Consider the following 18,643-nt stretch of genomic DNA (forward strand, 5'->3'; position numbering starts at 1 on the left):
CTGCATTCTGATATCAGAGTATCATCCAGGGAGCAGGTGAGCAGGGAAATGTGGTGGGTGGGGGCTGGGCAGGTGGAGAGAAGGAGGGGCTCATTCTCCTCCACTATTCGTTCCCAAGGGGAAAATCATTGTAACCACCGGCAATGTGACAGAACTGCCGATGTTATGTGACATTAGCTAAGCAAATGGTGAATCATTCAGTCAGGGTTCTATATGTTCTGTGACAATGTAAAACTAACAACATTCTCTATCAAGAAGGAAAACATGCAGACAATACAGGAAGAATTCCCACAGTTCTAGGGTAAGAGAAATGAGTCTGTCTGATGCAGAACAGTGGTTCGGAACCACGGGTGGCACCATGACCTGTCTTTGCATCCACCCTCACTCGCCAAGGCACCCCTTGGTTAACAGCAGAAGAAGAAGGCATTTGAATATAGGCACCATCTGCCAAGTCATAGCACAACAGGTTTCATCAGCAGCTTAGAGCGCAGTACTTTGGGCACGAGGTAGGGAGTCAGTGGGAGAGATGCATGGACTTCTTACTCACAGAGTTCGGATCTTCGGCATGTGGTTGAAGCTGGTGACCAGAATGCGACTGATGTTGTTGTTGTTAAGGGTGCTGTGGAGACAGAGAAGGGAGATGGTCAGCCAGGGAGCAGCAGGGGGAGGCACCAAGATGCTTGTAGAAGGAGGCGGTGGAGGGACGGATGTGACTGCAAGACCATGAGTCAAGAATCATGGCCCGACCAGTGGAGCAGCTGAAGACAGGTGGATGGGTCTCTGGATGAGAAGAGCATGTCCAGGCTCCTTTATTCAGGTGGAGCCCTCCTTCCCTCTACTGCCATCTCAGGACTTGCCTACCTACCTTGAGTAAGAGTATTGGTCCCTGAAACCCTCCTAAGCACAGAGTGCTTCATTATAACATCTCTAATTCTTACATCTGCAATGCCAGTTACGTATTCCTGTCCTCGGTTTATAGGGAAGGAAACAGATATGCTTAATAACACACAAATCTACAAACACGTTATCCTATTACAGATGAGGAGGCTGAGCTACAGAGTGGCAATATAACTTTTCTGAGAACAATCACGGCAATGCTCTGGAGATGGTACCTGAGCCCAGCACTACCTCACTGCATTCTCCTTGTCCCATCCACTGCATGTGTCGCCTTGCACAGGACGCTGTGGTGATAGGTGATTCTGTATTTTCTTTTTTTTGGGGACCGAGTTTCGCTCTTGTTACCCAGGCTGGAGTGCAATGGCGCGATCTCGGCTCACCGCAACCTCCGCCTCCTGGGTTCAGGCAATTCTCCTGCCTCAGCCTCCTGAGTAGCTGGGATTACAGGCACGCACCACCATGCCCAGCTGATTTTTTGTATTTTTAGTAGAGACGGGGTTTCACCATGTTGACCAGAATGGTCTCGATCTCTTGACCTCATGATCCACCCGCCTCGGCCTCCCAAAGTGCTGGGATTACAGGATTCTGTATTTTCTAGACATCTTCTGACTCTTTCAGAACAGCTAATCTTTTTTTTTTTTCTTTTTTTTGAGATGGGATTTCGCTCTTGTCACCCAGGCTGGAGTGCAGTGGCGCCATCTCAGCTCACTGCAACCTCTGCCTCCTGGGTTCAAGCGATTCTCCTGCCTCAGCCTCTCAAGTAACTGGAATTACAGGCGCCTGGCTAATTTTTGTATTTTTAGTAGAGACAGGATTTCACCATGTGGGCCAGGCTGGGCTTGAACTCCTGACCTCAGGTGATCCACCTTCTCATCCTCCCAAAGTGCTGGGATTACAGGTGTAAGCCACAGTGCCTGGCCTTCAGCACATCTAATCTTAAGCAAGTCTGTGAGACCTGTGCGTCTCTTCTTTCTGGTGCATCTCCACAACCATAAACAGAGCTCCTATGGTGCATGCTAGCACTCACAGGTACTTTTGGGCAGGGAAAAGCAAAGAGAAAGGAGTGAGCTCCATAAATAAACCAGACTGAAGTGAGGCTGTTGAAGAAGGAAGCCGGGCTATAGACAAGCACCTGGCTTCCCCTTCTGGAAGAACCGATATACAGATGCTTAGGGAAAGCATAGCAGCTAAGGAAGCCACCTGCAGAGGCAGAAACATCAGGTAACAGGACGGCCTTCTGCATCGGTTAGTTCAGTGACTACCCAGGTAGAGACACATAATACGTGGAAAGTCAGACCTAGCTCTCAGCTTCCTACACTGCACCTCTCAAAGAGCAAGAGTTGGATACAGCCCTTGGTACAATCCCTCATGGTGGCCCCTTGTTCCTGTGCGCTTCTTTTTTCCACTCCTCCCAGAACCACATCAGACATCCCCCACTCAACCCAATTCCTCTTCCCCTCTCCTGGGTCTCCATGGGCCCCTACTGGCCCAGGAAGGACCCTTCCTTTGGAAGTCTTCATGGGTTAAGCCAGATATCTTTTGCCCTTGGCTTTTGTTAAACACATTATCTTCCTCTTCAAATGCCCTCTATATCCTAAGTCTACCAAGACAGGACCATTTGCTATCTGGTGCATTCCTATAGCCTGATATCCTGCTCTGTACATGGCTGAAATCAAATCCTACTACTTCTGAGTTGTGTGGCCTAGGGCAAGTTATCAACATCTCTTCTCTGCAGGTTCTTTGTCTGTCAGAGGAAACAGGTAACAGTACCTGCCTCACAGGCTGGTAAAAGGCTTAGGATGCGGTATGTGCTCCGAAAGTAGAGGCTTTATATGTTACTGACATTGGTGAAGAGAATCTAGTCCTGGCCTGGCCAATTATATTCCCCTCTACTGCAATCCCCATGGAAACAGAAGCAGAGGTTTACCCAGCATGCAGTGGCCCCCATACTCTCTATCCCACTCAAGGGGACCTGTAAAGATTCCTTCTCCAGCCCCCTTGTGACCCCAGTCCAAAGCAGGGTTGCAGTGCATATACCTCCCTTGCCCCAGACTATTCCTATAAACCCCAACATTTACTTATCATCTGCTTGGTGAAGGGCACAGAACCTAATTCTTTTTCTCCCTTCCTCCTTCCCTTCCTCCCTCCCATATTTACTGTGCACCTACCCTGTGTCTGGCACTGTTAGGCATATGGTACAGTAAAGAAGAATGAATAGACAAAATTTGCATTGCCTGCTTCTGCCTACTTTGTAACTTCACTAACTCACTAAAGCAGGTACTTGGCATCTGATGAAATTGAACCCACTTAGCTGTTTTGTTTCTGTGTGTGTGTATGTGGGGGGATGCTTAGTGGGGGATAATCTATCCTGCCTCTGTCCATCCAGAGAGCCTTCAGAATATCTCATCAAACAACACTGAGGGCTATGCTCCTCTCCCCTTCTCCACTGGATTAGGAATGTTTCCAGGGCAGAAATGATGCTTCCATTTCCCTTCTGTCTATTTCAGAGTTCTGGGCTGTTCATTTAAGGGAAACCAAGTTAGGGTTGTTGACTGAGCACCAAACAAAAAATCTGAGCATCCTTCTTATCTCTCAAAGAGCAAGAAGCCTTTGCAGGAAGGGGGCTTCTTTCCAAGCATGCCCAGTCATTCAACATCAGGTGGAGTTCACAGACCGGCTCTAATTTAGCTGAATATACAGTACAATTATAAGCAGGGCCTCAACTGTAACTGCATCCGGCAGTAGTCCGGCAGCGATGACTTATTAATGTATCACTACACTGATATTTAAATGTGAGTCGTAATGAGGGCTATAAAACATTTACGATAATAGCAATTATTCCAGAACCAAAATGACTAAACACAGTATTCAGGCCTTCATGATTTGCTGCTTGGGGCCGGCCAGCTCGAGGATGTCAGAGGGTTGGTAAACTCTCAGACGCTGATCGCTACGGCAGCCACAGTTTTCGTTTCCCTAATAAACACAGATTTATTTGATTTCCAGTCCTGGCAGCTTTTGCCCACACACAGAGCACTGCATTCTATTAGGTTCTTGTGCCGCTGCCTAAGTGGCTGGCATTCAATGGAGGAATTGTTGTTACAACCCCAACGCCAAGGAGAGGTGGTGAGCATGGACCTTGAAGGCAGAGACCCAGTTTAGACTCTGGCTCTGCCACTTACAGCCTACGCAACCATGGGTAAATGTCTTAATCTCATTACGTTTCCTCCTTTGTAACATGGGGGTAGTAATAGCACTGGGCTCACAGAGGTTTAGTGGCAATTAGATGAGATGTTACTGAGAACTGCTAACACTAACTGAGAGCTTATTATACGCCAGACGGGCTTTGGGCTAAGGGTGCTGCATTTCATTTCTTTCTATTTTTTTTCCCCAAGATGGAGTCTCACTGTGTTGCCCAGGCTGGAGTGCAGTGGTGTGATCTCGGCTCACTGCAACTTCCACCTCCTGGGTTCAGGCAATTTTCCCTGCCTCAGCCTTCTTAGTAGCTGAGGTTACAGGCCCCCACTACCACACCTGGCTAATTTTTGTATTTTTTAGCAGAGATGGGGTTTCACCACGTTGGCCAGGCTGGTCTTGAACTCCCAACCTCAGGTGGTCTGCCCACCTTGACCTCCCAAAGTGCTGGGATTACAGGCGTGAGCCACTGTGCCCGGCCTGCGTCGTTTCATTTAACTCCTTCCATTACCCCATGAGGCAAGGCCTTTTGATATCACCTCCATTTCATGAACGAAGCGAGTGGTGGTGCCAAGACTTATATCCAAGCAAGACTCAGTCCAGAAATGAGGCCTGTGTTCGTTTCCTATTGCTGCTTTAACAGATTACCATGAGTCTGGTGGCTTAAAGCACCACACATGTATTCTCTTAGAGTTTTGCAGTCCGAAGTCTAAAATAGGTTTCCAGGGCTGCATTTCTTTCAGGGGCTTCCAGGGAGAATTCGTTGCCTTGCGTTTTGCACTTGTAGAGGCCATCCATGTCCTTGGCTTGTGGTTGCTTCCCTGCTCTTGCTTCTTTTTGTTACTTAAGAATTTTTTTTTAAAATATACTTGAACACAGCTCTAAACAGCCATTGATGCCTCTTGCTTCTGTTGTCACATCTCCCGCCACTCACTGTGATCTCCACTCACTGGGGCCTTTTTCTTACAAGTCCCTTGTGAGTACCCTTAGAACCTATCTGAACGATCCAGGACAACCCCCCATCTCAGGAGCCTGAATGTTGTTCCATGTGCTAAGTTCCTTTTGCCATGTAAGGCAACATCCATAGATTTCTGGGATGGGGTCACGGACATCTTTGGGGGGCTATTAGCTCAATACTAGGGTAGGACAAGGGATCCCCAGGAGTGATGAATACATGAAGATTCACATAATGGACAGCTCCAGGAGTTGGCAAACAACTGCCCACAAGCCAAATCCCATCCAATGGTGCCTGTTTTTGTAAAAATGGTTTTACCTATTCACTTCTGTATTGTCTATCTGCTTTTGCACTATAGTAGCTGAGTAGTTAAGACACAGATCATATGGCTTGCAAAGCCTAAAATATTTTCTATCTGGATTTTTACAGAAATTCTGTTGGCCCTTGGTTGCTCTAGAACTGAACCATCCTGCCCCTGCCTTTGTAGGTGATTAAATGTGATATGCTATACAAGGCAAATAACGGCTTGGTAAGAAGAGGGGGTTTCGGTCAGAGGCATTTACAACTTAAAAACCACAAAAAACATTTTCAGGAAATCCCAAGTGGCAAGCAGAACTGGGATTCAAAAGCAGGCAGTCTCACTCCTACCTTGGAAGATCAGTCCCACTGTTTCTGGAACCTGCAATGCCATGATGGAACTGGATCCTAGGAGAAGGCCCTGCTCAAGAGATAGGACACGTGAAGCCACCTTGGGTTGAACATGGAAGGAACTTGGGCAGTGGTTCTCAAAATGTGGTCCCCAGACTGGGTGCAGTGGCTCATGCCTATAATCCAAGTACTTTGTGAGGCCACAGCAGGAAGACTGCTTGAGCCTAGGAGTTTGAGACCAGCCTGGGCCACAGAGGGAGACCCTATCTCTAGAAAACAGAAGAGACCTGGGTGTGGTGGTGGGCACCTACAGTCCCAGCTACTTCAGGGCTGAGGTGTGAGGATCACTTGAGCCTGGTAGGTCAAGGTTGCAGTGAGCCAGGATCATGCCATTGCATTCAGCCTGGGTGACGGAGTGAGATCCTGTCTCAAGAAAAAAGAAAAAAAAATGTGGCCTCTAGACAAGGACCATCACCCTGGTAATGTGTTAGAAATGCAGATGCTCACACTGCTCCTGAATCAGGAACCCTGGGGTGGGTCTCAGCCTTGTGTGTTTAATGAGCCCTCCAGAGGAGTCTCGTGCAAGCTCATGTTGGAAAACCATTGAATGGGGGGGAAAGCTAAGAATAGAGCCTTTACTTGAGTGTAGAGGGCATTGTACAGGATGCTCTTTTGTGGCAACTGGGACCGAAAGCCTCTTTGGTGGCAGGCATGGTATTTCCCACTTAGGAAGAAGCCCAAGCTCTGAAATGATAGTCCTCAACGGAGATGACTGTAACCACCCTTGGAGAGCTCCAACTTGGCTTCTGCCCCTGGCTTCCATTGTTCCCTTCCAAGTGCCAATGTGGGGTTCTCCACTGCGTCCCTCAAGATAGCCATCTTTGATCTGCAGGAGCCATGTCCAGCTGCAGCCAACCCACCCTGGCTACCTTAATAAGGCTGACATTTCCCTCTGTCTCCTCCGATTAGGCCATCGCTTTATCATTCTGTGCCTTCCTGGCTCTGGGTGTAATCTGCGTGTTGTGTGTCCATAACACCATGTAATTGGCTCTAATGCAACAATATTATCTGTGAACATGTATCACATAATTGCAAAACCAGGCATCTGCAGTAAGTGCCACTGTAGCCTCTCAGTGTGCCAACCTTTCTGGGGGTATTCTTGGAGTCCCTCCTCTTCCTGTCCACATAGGTGAGGATCCAGACTCCTTGGGTCCAGTAGACCCTCTTGGCGGACTGGCCCACTCATGTCCTGTCTCAAGGCAGGTAGACTTCTCCCTAAGTCCAGATAATCAAGGTGGTTTCCTCCTTAATGGCCCCCAAGGAGGAGATTCTTGGTGAGTCATCAACCACCATGATGACAGGATGTCTATTTAATAAAGGAGGCTGAGAGATACCCTGAGTTATACTAACAAATATGGGTGTCCAATGACCAGCATGCTAAGCCTGAAGAAAGCATGATCTCTACTAGTGCCTATAATGAATTCACAGTGGTGGATACAGCCACGGTACCGGATGCCTTTCCTGAAGAGCAGCTGAGTATGGAAGTACCGTGGCTGGACCCAGTGAGAAATACCTAAGCCGCTGGCAGGGGACGATGTGCACAGACAGGTTCTGGCAGTATGCGAGCTTCAGGCGGGCCTCACTGCTGGCCCTCCCACTTGTTTGGTTCAGGCAGGGCAAGAGGAATGAAACTGGGGACACCACAGGTCCCTGGGACTATCCTTTATGTGCCTGCTCTCCTCTCTGGCTCATAGGTCAAAGCAAGATGCTCTTCTCAGCTTGCTGGGCAGCTGCTGATTGGCAGCCACCATGGGACCAAGAATCAGGGCCTGCTGATGATGACCAGGCCCTAAAACACTGTCTGAGGTTCTACGAGTGTGAGCACTATTGGGTGACTCAGCTCTGCTAGCATCTTCATGGATGGCTTCTCTTTGTGGACTCGGCCCCAGGAGAGCACACACTGAACGCTCAATTCCACTCTCTCAAAGAGGCAACCCTAAGCCTCCCTCTCAGCCCAGGGCCTCTGCCCTCAGCACCTCCTCCTAAGTACCCTATCATTTTTAAATGAAGCTCCCTTTACTGTTTCCCTGCTCTCCACGTTGAACTTGCCTTTCTCATCCAGCTGCACCCTGCTGTAATGTGCCTGGGGGCTCTAGGAAGCTCCAGAAACTAGGAATAAGAAGGATGCAATAAAGCATCCTTAGAGAAAACCTAAGCAGGATGGTGTAGGTTCTCCTATGAATGCATTACTTTCCTCTAATGAGCTAGACTAATCAAGGATATTGCTTTGAAGTAAGCGTGCCAACATCATCCAATAAAGGTATCTATGATGTTCATAATAATAGCAGAAATAATGCTGATACTATTGGTGAAGTGTTTACTAATTCCCAGCACTAGGCTGAGTGGTTTTCATACATTATCTCATTTAATTCTCCCAGCACTCCTGAGATGCTATTGTTACTTCCATTTGGAAGCCCAGGAAATGACAGAAACTCTGCCCAGATCACACAGCTAGAGTTGCGGAGCCAATAAAGCCCTGGGGTGTGATACCAAGACCTATATTTTAAATCATTACACAAAACTGTCTCTTACAGGATTGTCTTCAGAGAGACAGATGTCACCTTTTCAGCTTCCACATTTTTCCAAAGTGGAGGCGAATCACATGAGTTTGTGGGGGACCCATCATTTCCTGGTCCCTGAAGTGGCAGGGACCATGGTGTTGGCCTCACCCCTGAGGCTGCTCCAAGGCAACAGCATTAGACAACCCTCCTCCTGTCCAAGGATCAGGGAGAGCTCCGTACAGACAGCGAGGGAGGTAGGAGAGGCAACGTAGGAGAGGGACCAGCTAGGTCTCAAAGCTGTCTCAGGTCAAGGTTTGGCTAGCCTAGTGGCCCTTACTGCTGGATGGGTTGATTGAAGTTTTTAAGAATACCTTAAAGAATAGAAAGGATCTGCTGCTCCTTAAGCAAAGCTTCTCTTTTGCCTGTTTGGAGTGGGCAATGGGCCTCCAAGGGCATATAAGGCGGAGGAATAAGAGAGACTGGGGGGGTGGGGGAGAGTGGAGGGAGATGCGAGACAAGGGTGGGAAGCCACCCCTTTCGCATTACCTGCTCTCCTGGACTATCCTGGGTGCTGCATATTACTGAGTTCCTTGATCTCCCTGCGGACCGTTTAAATTAAAGCTCATAACCATTGTGTGGGCATATAATGAAAACAACTGATGCTGCACTGATTAGTCCATTACTCTCAACTGTTAGAAAACATAATGATCTCACAAGGGGCCTTATTCACTGACGTATAGCAGTCGAGCTCTCATTTGACACCTCAAATTAGCAGCCAAAGCAATAACAGCTGGGGTTTTTGTCTCAATATTTGTACCCGACTCTAAAGTGATTTGGCACGGGGTGAGCGTTATTTTTAAACACACAGCTCTCACCGCCAAGTAACATTTTAAATGGTCTCCAGGTGTCATGTAAAACCTACAGAAATAAATAAAAACAATCAGCTGCCAATTTGGGCCTTTGATAATACAGATTCCTTAACAAAAGGGCTTGTCTTTCGTTCTTCTTTTATTATATATTCATATTATGACAGGCAGAAATTCGTCTCCATCCACTCGGCAGAGCCTCAGCGTTCAAAGAAAAATAATGCCTCCTAAAAATGTTAAAAGTGGAAGATCAAAAGAGAAAGATAAGTCCTCAAATCCCACCACTACTCAATCAGATCCCGCGTTTGGGGTCCCGTGACTCTGAAGAACTGCTTACTCATTTTTTGAGATGATCACAGATACTGCCTAGCAGTGATTCCGAATGGCTCAACTGCCTTCCAATGATGGAGTTGATTTTAAAATGTACTTTAAATGACCATGTGAATGAGATGGCCTTGGCCTCCCAATTCTGTTTCATCATCTACAGCCCGGGACCACGGAGAGTCTTGACTTAGAAACCAGGAAATTGCCAACATGTCCACAGATACAAGAGTGACCTCCAACTTACATTACTGGACAGGTGAGTTTGCAGATGAAAAGGGAAGAAACAGACAATTTCTACCTCAGCTGCATTTGGTGCCTAGCCCAGTAAGACAGGAAGAAGAGGGACATTTTGAAAATATCTACGAATGTGTACACTGGGCGAGGACAGAGAGCATGTCTGTTTCATGCAGTTTCATAGCCAGAGCCTGGCTCAGTGTTTGGCACGTTGGGCGGCTCACTGTTTACTGAATGGGTTGGTGAATTTCAAAGCATGAATGGTCATGTTTTTGGCATCTTTTGAAACAAATAAATTTCCACTCTGAACAGCCTTCTGGGCTAATCCCGGAGTACAAACACAATCGCCTACAGGAGCGAGGCTTGTCGTGGAAGTCATGTAAGTGAGTGAGCTGCCTGGGGACTGTCGTAAACACAGCCTTACTAAATGGGATCGTCACTTCTTGTTTCAAGAGATTGTGCTACGCTGGAATGGGGGTGCAGCGTCACCAGTTTTCCCCTTGTTTTATTTTTAAAGAGAAAGCCAGACGTCTAGAATTTTCATATGAGGTCTCCTGGTTTTTTAATATTGGCACCTCAATCACCTTGAGTATCAAAACCCACAAATGAAACACCTGGGGGCTGGATCTGGCTTGCAGGTGCCAGTTTTTGGTCTCTGAACCAAACAAATTAATTCCATAATTTAAATCGGAAAAATATAGTAAGAAAATCAAAGTGCATCAATGTTATTATGCTGAAATGTGGTTGAAGACTTCCTTCTATACTGCAGCTCCCCAAGGGCAGCCACCAGTGATGAATTATATTTAAATGATTTTAAATTATTCAGTGTTTCTCCCCCTACAACCATTATTACTTGGGGACAAAGAGCCCTGAATAAGTTTGTTTCTAAAAGTAGGACTGTTTTCCATCAGGCAGGTGAGCTCTTGTTTGGTTTTTGCATGCTGCCCATTAGTTCTGTGGCCAAATACATAGGCTATTTTTTTGTAGACATTTGGAATGAGCCACTTTAAAGCTGTTAAAAAAAAGCTGCACCGGGTGCATGAGGCTGTTTCGGGGCTGAGATGCCAGAGAGGTCCTACTTTTTATTCTCTGATATTTGCAAGGGAGGGATTCTTCCAGGGAGCTGAGTGCAATTTACAGCTTGGGCTGTTTGAGCTCAGCAATGGGCAGGGGACTCCAGTGCTTGCTCGATGAGTTTCTGGTCATCCCTGGTAGCCAGGGATCAATGATGTGGAATCTCATCTCTTCCAGACTGCCCTCTGACTGGACAATCTATTGGGGCACTAGAGTGGTCATTTCCCAAGCAGTGGACAAAGGCCTGGAAGGCCCTAGGGAGGGTGTTGTCCCCATGCTGAATGCAAAACATTCCCTCTGTCAAAATGCTGGAGATTAAGAGGTGATTGCAAGAACAGGACATGAAGGCTGGCTTCACTTACTTTTCTTTCCTGTCTGCTAACATAGGGGCAAGCAGACAGCAATAAAGAGAACTGGAGAAAGAGCCAAAAAACCTGCTTTCTGGCCTGGTTCTTCCATGAATTTTTCCTGTGGCTGTGGGCAAGCCATTGAACCTTTGTGGGGGAGTTTCTTTCTTTTAAAATGAAGTGGTGGAACCAGTTGACTTCCGGGGTCTTTCTAGCCTAGAATTTCACTCTAATTCCAGTTGGGTTGGTGCTGGCTCTAAAATTGCATTTCAGGATTGGGAATCATTTTCCAGACATTAGTAGAAGTGGTCATGGGTGCCCAGATCTGCCCAGCTCTGCACAGAGACAGGACATCTGGGCAAACTCTGAAAGTCACAACTAGCCCCCACTGGGCAGCATGTGAAAACAGTTATGCAGGGTCTGCTCTTTTCCTTTCTATCTTTATGCAGATACCTGGCTCAGCTTCCGTGGGGTTAATGGGCTTGCTTCCCCAACCGGCTGCCGCATCTCTGCCATACCTATGGAGACAGGAGGGGCTCAGACAGGGGAGTGATTTTCTTACCTAGTTGACTTTGTGGAATTCATTTTGCAAGGTTGTAAGAAGCAAATAATGAAGATGGGAAATAAATTGACACAGAGAGGGTTTTGTTTTGGTGGGCCACAGTTGTACGGATCACACTCCTGGGTTTTGATAAAAATGGGTCTTTTGTGAGTATAAGACCCAGATGTTTAAATTTAGATGGAGAAAGGGCCAGGCATGGTGGCTCACACCTGTAATCCTGGCACTTTGGGAGGCCGAGGTGGGCAGATCACTTGAGGTCAGGAGTTCGAGACCATGGGAGTCCAACATGGTGAAACCCCGTCTCTACTAAAAATACTTAGCTAGGCATGGTGGTATGCAGCTGTAATCCCAGCTACTTGGGAGGCTGAGGCAGGAGAATCACTTGAACCCAGGAGGCAGAGGTTGCAGTGAGCCAAGATTGTGCTACCACACTCCAGCCTGGGTGACACAGTAAGACTCTGTCTCAAAAAAAAAAGGAAAAAAAAAAAGTGGAGGTGGAGGTGAGGGGGGTGGCAGATATTTCAAAGATTTACTGTTAGAAAAGACATTATTTAAACATTGTTAATAGATGTGAAATGGCTGGCGAGGTTTATCGCTGGACAGGGAAGCAGGCCTGGTGGGAGCTATGGTGATTCGCAGAGAGTATGGCCTGTCCAGACAGGGTACCCACCCACACTAAGTTCAAAACTTGCACTGTCCAATAACGTAACCATGAGCTACATGTGGCAATGCACATTGGAATCAATTAAAATTAAATAAAAATTTAAAAATTTGGTTTCTCAGTTGGGTAAGATGCACGTCAAGTGCTCAAGAGTCACGTGTGGCCAGGGGCTTCCATCCTGGATAACACCGAGATGCAATACTTCCCGTATCACAGAAAGTTCTATCAGATGGTGCTGCTGGTGAGATCCTAGCCACAGGCGGGCCCAGGGTTGGCAAAGCTTCTAGATATCCATTGGAAGTTGAATTATAAACTTTTACATAAAATTGCCTGAGTTTTAAACGTTGGCAACAAATTCTAATTATTTGTAAACGTTGGAAGGATCACAAAAATTAAAGAAAAACATGAAATCCCACATCTGTTGGTTTCATTCAGCCCATGGGCCAGCAGTTGGAGTCCTCCGATTTAGTTATAAGTCAAAAGAAAATGGACTCTCTAGAGCTTTTTGACAATGAAATTGAAGAATCCAAATGTGACCTTGGAGAAATGGAATTATTATTTCCTTCATCCCTCCTTCATGTCACCATCCCTTACTTCAATTTATTTTTTATTTTATTTATTTTTGTTGCTGGGTGCGGTGACTCATGCCTGTAATCCTAGCACTTTGAGAGGCCAAGGTGGGCAGATCACTTGAGGTCAGGAGTTCAAGACTAGCCTGGTCAACATGGTGAAACTCCACTTTACTAAAACTACAAAAAAATTAGCCAGGTGTCGTGGTGGGCACCTGTAATCCCAGCTACTCGGGAGGCTGAGGCAGAAGAATCGCTTGAACTCGGAAGGCGGAGGCTCCAGTGGGCCGATATTGCACCACTGCACTCCAGCTTCGGCTACAGGGAAAGACTCCATCTCAAAATAAATTTTGTTCTTGTTTTTGTTTTTGTTTGTGTAGAGGTGAGGTCTTGCTATGTTGCCTAGGCTGGTCTCAAGCTCCTGGGCTCAAGCAATCCTCCTGCCTTGGCACTGGGATTACAGGTGTGAACCACCTCACCCGGCCCATCCCTTACTTTTTAATACCTTCAAGGACAGAAAATGAAACCTCATGGAAAAGTAGGAATGTGGCTCCAATTCTTCTTAGTCCTGTGTCTCCATCACCTTCTCCACATCATCCTTCCTTCCATTAAGCCAATGGGTAGGAGGGGGCCAACTTCCTGTGAGAGCTTATAGGATCTTGGCTTTCAAGACTCAGGTCTATAGAAAACTGGACTCTTGGCCACAGGTAAGCTGAGTTGTCCAAGCTTGGTATCCCTGATGGGAATAGCAGTGGCCGTGGCAGGCGGGTTTGACTGTTAGGAGGGACAAGGCTCCCTGGCATGGAGGTCCATGAGTGTCATGGGATGAGTGCTGATCTAGAGGCAAGATATTCACTAAACATGCTCAAATACTGGTCACCAAAGCCCCTGCTGAGAGCTGAGGGGACGGTGAACGGGCAGAGGCTGTCAGTGCCGGGCGCCTTTGCAAATCAGTGCAGAGGCCCTGTCTTGGGCGTGAACTGACCACCGGAGGCACGTGGCTGCTCTGCGGCATTTCCCCCAGCCTCCATATCTCGCCTTTAAAAGAAATGTCTCTGGAATCTCCTCACAGATGCAGAACTATTTTTCCATTTTGTTCTAGGTGGGACAAAGCATCTCAAAAGACTGCTCCCAAACGAAGTTTGTCAAGTCTGAATTCCAGTGCAGAGCTGGAATCCGTGGTCCCTAGGAACAGCAAGGCCACCATGGCCTGACCCCACCTACTCACAGGAGAAGTTAACAGGAGGTTTGTTGATTCAAGATCTTTCACTGATCCAAAACAACTCAATTATCTTCCCCATATCCTCTTAACCCAGGGATGTACACCAATACATTTTCAACATCAGAGGCGAAACTAGCTTTTGGTTAACGGGAAAGTGAAATCAACTAGAAATCGAGTTTCCCTCATATTCTAGGTACTTTCAAGATGAAAGTGCTACTTATTTAACTGGGAAAAATTTTTTAGATTTCAAAGTCGTTTTTATTTTTTTCTTAAGCTGGGGTTTTAAAAACCAAGGTGGTCACTTGAAGAGTATGACTGTCATCGAACTTGGAGTCTGGAGGGCTATGAAGGAGGTGTGTGTTGAGTGGCATGAGAGCATTTACGGAAAACCCGGTTCCTTTCCTAGTATTCCGGGGGCTGAATGGAAGTTACAGATGCCTTCTACAAAGTGAAATTTTAATACCGATTGCATGAACGTATCACAATTTACAGCACAGTGCCAAATGAAAAAGAATATCTGGAGATATTTTAAGACTTTCATTAAGCAATGACAGTGCTATATTCAAAACTATGTCATGACTAAACAGCCTGATAAAATGTTTGTAACCCAGAGAAACTCAGGTGAAACATTTTATAAATAAATAAAAATGAGTCTGGTCTTTATTGTAACACACCAATTTTCACTGTAGCTCCAATTCTCCTCCTTATTCAGATGAAAAAGAAAAATCACCGTGTAGCCAGAGAAATGCAAAATCAAAGGTAATGTGAAAAGGGCACTGGTTCAGTAAAATACTACATTGTTCAACATTTAGAATAATTCCAGGACAACCACATCTTAGTTCTATTCAGGGACGAGCCATAACAGTCTAGAGACTGGTGGTATGGGCTTCAGTTAATATTAATTTCAACTCTATTTGGTTCCACATACTTTAACTGACCACCTAGTACATGCCAGGTGTGGGTGAGGTGAAGATATAAGGCAGTGAAACATCACAGAAGTATTTACAAACTTTACTTATTATGAGCGCCCTGACTGGGAGCCTGCTATTTGCTAGGCACACACCAACGATATCTCTTTTAACCCACACAGCTATTCTCAGGGTTGGGTATTACAGTTTCCATTTTTCAATAAGGAAATGAACCCCGAACCACCTAGTTTGGTAAAGATGAACTGGAAGCTAGTTCTATGAGAGGACTCTAACCCCTCCAAGCTCAATGGTGGCTCTCTACCTTCATGTCTGGGGCAGTTTTGTGGAACTGGATCTGATGCTGGTTAAGCTGAGGTCACAAATTTAGATCTAAGCACCCTATGAGTGAGTGTTTCCGTAACTATGGTTTCTGAATTATTCTGGTCACTCACTATAGATAATAATCTCACTAGTGCATATAATTGTTTCTGTGGTATGCATGTTCTGGTAGATGCTTCTAATTTTTATTTTATTTTATTTGTAGCCGAGCAGTTAGGGCAGGGTCTAAGATATCAGGCAGAACTAGATCCGAGTTCTAAAAAAGTAGGCTCCTTGTACTTGGTGGCGTGACTCTCGGCAAGCCAGTCAGCTTTTCTAAGCATCAGTTTCCTGACTGGTAAAATGAGGCGATTACTAGGATGTGCCTCATCAAGTTGTGGTGAGGATTTAATTGAGATGCCTCATTCTACTTACTTATCACGGTGACTGAAGATGCTCAAAAATAGAAGTAGACTCTCAAAAATGGTAGGTGCTCAAACAAGGAGGCTATAACAATAATCATATAACCACACTAATAATGACTGTACCATTGTACTATGTATCATTACATCATTATTATTATTCATTAATAATAATTAACATCTGGCTTTGTATCCAGAGGAAGCTCAGCTGAAGTGGCCAAGACACTGCCACTTGCATTAAACGCTGGGTTTTCAGAACTGGGCAACACTGTGCTTGAACGTCCTAACAGCAATTGTAATTGGGTTTATGCCGATGAGGGTGAAAAACAAGACATGACTCCAGCTCCACCGCTTCATCACAAGCGCCGCCACAGCCTGCCCTGGGTCTTGCACCCCAGGCCCTGGATCTACTGGTGTACCGAGCCAGCTGCCCAGGACACCAACCCCGCTCTAGGAGAGTGAGCACACCCTGACCTGGGTTTCAGGACTGCTGGCAATTTATTTTCACTGCCTTCTTCTCGTATCAGAGAAGGACCTTTTCCCCATAAGCTCGTCTGCGTCTACCTGTGGGGTTCTGCATCAGGCCACGTTGAACCCACCGGGATATGAGTGAATTAGAACTACTCTAAAAGTCTGGTTAATTCTGCTACTGCTTTAACTCTTGAATCTCTCCTCTCTAAACATGGGCTCAGTGGGGGCTCAGTCGCCTCTTGTACAACTGCTGTAACATCAAAGGCAATGTGGAGGCTAGTTTAACCCTTGAGAAGAGCTTCTCAGAAGGTGAGACGTGAGGGATTCGTGATTGCCTCTGGGGTGTCCTTGCTCAGGTTTGGGTGTCCTGGACTCCATGTCATTAAGCTCTCTCTGTGTGCCCACTCTACCATGCTGGTGGGCTCCGGCCAATGGAGCTCAGTCCGTCAAGCACCTGCTCATGTCAAGCTTAACTGTACCCAGCACCCGGCACTGTGCTGGGTACACAGCGTGTCCTTACTTCTTGGATGGGTCAGCACAGGGTCCACATGGGCTGGAGTTAATATAAACAGGAAGGGGTCAGTGGCAGAGTGGGGACGACACGCCTCATCCGAGGAGGGCAGGTGCCCCCCAGCCACAGCTGACTGCAATGCAGAAATGCCGGCTCATGTAAGATATCTCAATTTTTAAATATGAAATCCTGTTTTCAATTTTTGAAAAACATTCCACAGGGCAAAAAAAAAAAAAAAAAAACCACCCTCATTTTTGGGAGCAATATGCTCTGTGGTCTGGTTCAGAGCCTCTGGTTTAAAGAGAGCTAAAAGCCAGATCATCCCTTGATTCTGTCACAGACAAACGTTTGCCCCCCTCCAATCTCCTAAATAATACCCAAAACTTAATGGTGGCTTTGAAAGGATGACCTGTGCTTGGGATCCTTAATCTTACCAGAGGGTCTCTTATGAACAACCTAATTACACGGAGGTGTCCACTATGGACAGAAACACAGGTCAGGAGTCTGGAGTCCCAGGTTCAAATTCCCCTGCTACCATCAACTTGCTGCTGACCTCAGGAAAGTCTCCCAGCCAGGGCCAGGCCTAGGGTGAGCCAGGCAAGGTGCTCAGCATGCAGGAGGCCAGGAGGGACAGGCCTCTCTCCAGTGCTTTGTCTCTGTGTCTTAATCTGGACAATGAGAGGTCATCCTGGAGACACCTAAGGTCCTACCAGCGCCAGCCTATAATAATGTCACTGAATTTCCAAAATTGGCAAATGACATAAATGCGAGTAAGGGCTTCAAAACAGCACACGCTGGTTATCTACAGACCTGCGGTATCTCTATGCCATTTAGCTGGCACCAGTGACTTCGCAAGGGCAGACCAATCACTGGCAGATGAGCGTATTTTCAGGATGTGTTTCTGTTATCTGTGGTCTGGCATTTTTTGACAATGTATATTTATTGAACTTCTGACTTGCTACCTTTAGTCAAGAGACAATGTCCAAAAGTATTTTTTATTCTCCTATAACACAACTGAAAAACAATTAAGGACAGCATATTTTGTTAATGAGGTTTTCTCATTTTTATTTAATTTGCCTCTACTTTTCTTCCATTAGAGTTAAGCACTTTTTTTCTGAACGATGATGGCATGTTGGGCATGGAGGTGCCACTTCACCTGGTGAAATGCCTGGCCATCCTCAGCCTGGCTGGTATGAGCTAGACACCCATGGCTCAGAGCACCACCACAGTGCTTCCTGACCACGCAGAGCTGGGAATTCAGTCTTGGCATATTCAACCGCAGTATAAACACGACTTACTTGGAGAAAACCTAGTGCTGTATGCGAATTGCCAAAAGCATAGAACAGGTGGAAGTTAAAGGACAACGAGCTGAGTAACAGAAGGGGGTCTGACTCACAGAGGCTCAGTCCCACAATTAAGAACCTTAAATGCCACAAAGCTGACGCTGTATTTTCCTTAGCGGGGAGACAGGTCTGGAAAGCAGAGCTCCCAAACGGTCGAGTGCCAAAGTCGATGGCAATGGCCATGAGTGGGAATACATCATCTCTGGGACTACAAGTATAACAGTGAAAAAGCAGGACGAGTTCCTTTCGCCTGCAAGTTTGATTTACCTTCAACTTTGTGAGCACCCGTGAACTGGGTAAAAGGAATGACAGGGCCAATTTCACAAGCCTGTGAAAGGCTCCGACCTTCTCCCCAGCAGGATTGTGAGTCATTGCTAGTTTGCCTTGATCAGTTCTTGGAGGCCAGTTCATACCACCCTGCAGCACACACCCGCCATGCCTCAGGGCAGCCAAACACCATGACAGCTTTGGCAACATGCATCCAAAAGGCAGCTTGGTAGAATGGTTAATCACACAGGCTCTGCTGCTAATTAGGTAAGCAGTTACTTGGCTTCTCTG

General features: G+C 46.5%; 1 protein-coding gene across 1 annotated transcript in view; it reads right to left on the minus strand.

The window, feature by feature from the left end:
* Positions 1-18,643, minus strand: part of SLIT3 (slit guidance ligand 3) — a 544,627-nt gene that overhangs the window by 155,212 nt on the left and 370,772 nt on the right. Inside the window, exon 6 of the mRNA XM_017534462.2 lies at positions 548-619. Within this exon, the coding sequence (XP_017389951.2) occupies positions 548-619 (72 nt within the window). The remainder of the gene's footprint in view (positions 1-547; positions 620-18,643) is intronic.

Source organism: Cebus imitator, unplaced genomic scaffold (genome assembly GCF_001604975.1).
Source record: "Cebus imitator isolate Cc_AM_T3 unplaced genomic scaffold, Cebus_imitator-1.0 Scaffold86, whole genome shotgun sequence".
Taxonomy (NCBI): domain Eukaryota; kingdom Metazoa; phylum Chordata; class Mammalia; order Primates; family Cebidae; genus Cebus; species Cebus imitator.